The 2822-nt window shown below is 38.3% G+C and overlaps 1 protein-coding gene across 1 annotated transcript; it reads right to left on the bottom strand.

Annotated features, from left to right (window-relative positions):
- Positions 1–1710, bottom strand: LOC122057110 (serine carboxypeptidase-like 50). The gene has a single exon (XM_042619111.1). The coding sequence runs from the start codon at positions 1543–1545 to the stop codon at positions 175–177; it is 1371 nt and encodes a 456-aa protein (XP_042475045.1). The 5' UTR covers positions 1546–1710; the 3' UTR covers positions 1–174.
- Positions 1711–2822: the final 1112 nt, after the last annotated feature.

The raw sequence follows: 2822 nt of genomic DNA, 5'->3' as shown, positions 1-2822 counted from the left end.
GTTCTATGATGGTATTCTTAAATTTGAATAAATCTACCAATCAATCATACCATTATTATCAATAAACTCTCAGAATAAGACATTAAACTTCCTAGATGACAGCTTTATCTATGAAGTACCAAACCAGCCAATAATTTGATTCATTATTTCCTTTAGAAGAACATGAAAAGGAATTCATAGATAACCCTTACCATCTGATAATGAAATGCTCTTTTTCTCATCTTGAAAATGTCCCTTCTCCAGAATCCAATCTGCGATCATCGCCTGAGAATTCACTGCCTGATCAGCAGGGACAAGGTGCCCAGCCCCTGAAACAACAACTTCACTCAAGCTCCCCCATTTTTGCACATACCCAGCAAACTCTCCATTCACTTTCCAGACCTTCCGGTCTGCCATTAAAAAACTCTGTAGTCCTTCCCAATTCATCTCTTTCACCCACTCTTCAGTAGAAACCACTCCATCCCTCAAATCAAACTGTCCTTGGTACAGCAAAACCTTACTCTTCTTCACCAATTCCTCCACCATAAACTTCACACTCTTCATCACATCATCGTGCAGAGCATCCCCAACCACACCACTACATTCCTCCCAAACCAAAGATTTGTCAACACCTAAAGCATCCTTCACTTGTTCCTTGTTCAGAAAAGCAGTGACAATTTCTGTTTCATAAGGGGTCTTCCTCCTCAGATCATAAAGAGTAGCCAACCCAGTCAAATTCTCCAAGGAATCCAAGATCCTGACACGTGCATCAGATGCTTCCTTCCATTTACCCTCTTGGGTCAACTTCACAGCCTGGGCTTGAATCTCCTCTAGCTGGGTCCTCTGTTTCTCATTAATTAACCCGGAGTAGTAAGCAGTTGCAGCATGAGTAGCGACCTGAGTGATTGGGTGAGTCAATCCGTTCCCAATTGCAACTCCCATTAAGTTCAAATCCGAACCCTGTTGCAGTATATAGTACCCAACAGCAGGAACATATTTTCCAGCATAGCTCTCTCCAGTGATGTAAAGTGGGCGAGATTTGAAGAGTGGGTCTGAGGAAATAAAAGATGTGAGGGCAGAGATAAGGTGATTGGCCATGGTTTCTTGGTCTCTTGGGATCTCTGCAGGAGAAGAAGCAATACTGAAACCAGCTCCAATTGGGTTATCAATAAAAAGAAGCCCAAATTGACGATTCCAAGCACCTGGGTTAGGCTCAAGAACTGGGTTATTGCTATCATTTTGATTGAGATTCAAACGCCAAGGGCCGAGCTCAAAGAAGTTGCCGAGCAGAGAAGAGCAGCCGGGGCCACCTTGGAGCCAAACAAGGAGAGGTGTTTGAGATAAAGAGAAAATAGGTCTTTGAGCTTCATAGAAGGCGAAGTAAATGGCTGAACTGGTTGATGAATTGATCGGTAAGTATCCAGATTTCAAAGGTTGTGATTCTTTGGGGAAGAGAGGAGTTGGATTGGCCAAAGAGACGCAAAGAAGGGAAAGGAAACAGAGTAACTTGATAAGCTTGGGAATGGACTCCATTACTCTTCTTCTCTGGTTTCGTCCAAGGGTCATGCCTGAAATTATGTATATCTTTGTTTTTTTGGGTTGAAAATTATGTATATCTTACAAACCCAATAAAGTTAAAGTCTGTTCAAGGATTAAGAAACCAAAAGTATTAGGCACACAAGTCACATTCCACTGCTCGGGAAAAGATCTTTGGCTGACGGAAGAGATGACACATCTTTGGCCTTTGGGTATAGAATCTGATGCGACTGTGTAACTACTGTTGAGATGAAACTGATGTTCATGCTTGATATTTAGTCAACTTTTCTTATTTTACTATGCCGAATTCATGTCTGCCTTCCTATATCTTCCCTTAGGCTGTGCTTGGTAGCCAAGAAAAAAAAATTTATATATGTTTGGTTTTCTTTTATAAGAAATTTTTTTATATTTTTTAATGTTTTCTTGTATTATTGGTAAGAATTTCTTTTTTATGTAGCAAAAGAAAACTCCATCATATTTTAAAGTGAATTTTGAAATTTAAAAATGGATCTTCTCTCGGTTCAAGACATGCCAAGCAAAATGAGGATTTCTTAAATTAAGAAAATAGTATGATTTTTTTACTTTTTTATTTTCTTCTCTTGACTACCAACAGAGCCTTTGTTACCCGATTTTAAGTTTTAGCCATGGCTTGCATAATGGTAATTCCATTTTTTTATTGTAATTGAGTGGATGGATGGATATGAATCCATTCAATGTGAAAGCCATTGGAAGAAGAGAGAGAGAGAAAAAAAGTGGATTCCATTGTGAATTAGGCATCGTACAAGAATTATTCTCATACAAGGACTTGATTCAGACTCAATTCTCGGAGTTGGGTTAAGTTCTCATATGATGTTTGATGTACACAAAATCCACTCAATATGAAAACTTCTTGTAAGAAAAGAGAACAAATAAATTCTGTGTAAATCACGCATCGTACCAAAATGATTCTCATACGAGTATCTGATCCAACTCTTCATTCCCCTTTTTACACTAGAAATTAGAAACACCCAACTCCACCCGTCCTTCCAGAAAACATGAAAAAGGCAAATGAGGTTGAGACAGGATAACAACTTTAACATTGAGATCGGGACTTTTGGACCACTCCTTTTCGTCTTTATTTTTCAGTTTACAGCATAATAAGACTCCACTCAACGGGAAGAGATGTAGCACTAAAGACTCTTGTGTCAACCTCCACCATAAAAAATAAAAAAAATAAATAAAAAAACACTTCTAAATCTATCCATTTTAATACGGGAGAAATCTCTAGTGTCAAGTAAAAAAAAAAACTATTTTATTCATATGTTAAA

This window comes from Macadamia integrifolia, chromosome 12 (assembly GCF_013358625.1).
Source record: "Macadamia integrifolia cultivar HAES 741 chromosome 12, SCU_Mint_v3, whole genome shotgun sequence".
Lineage (NCBI taxonomy): Eukaryota > Viridiplantae > Streptophyta > Magnoliopsida > Proteales > Proteaceae > Macadamia > Macadamia integrifolia.
Note: the sequence above shows the minus strand (reverse complement) of the source record. Positions and strands in the feature narration are given on the sequence as shown.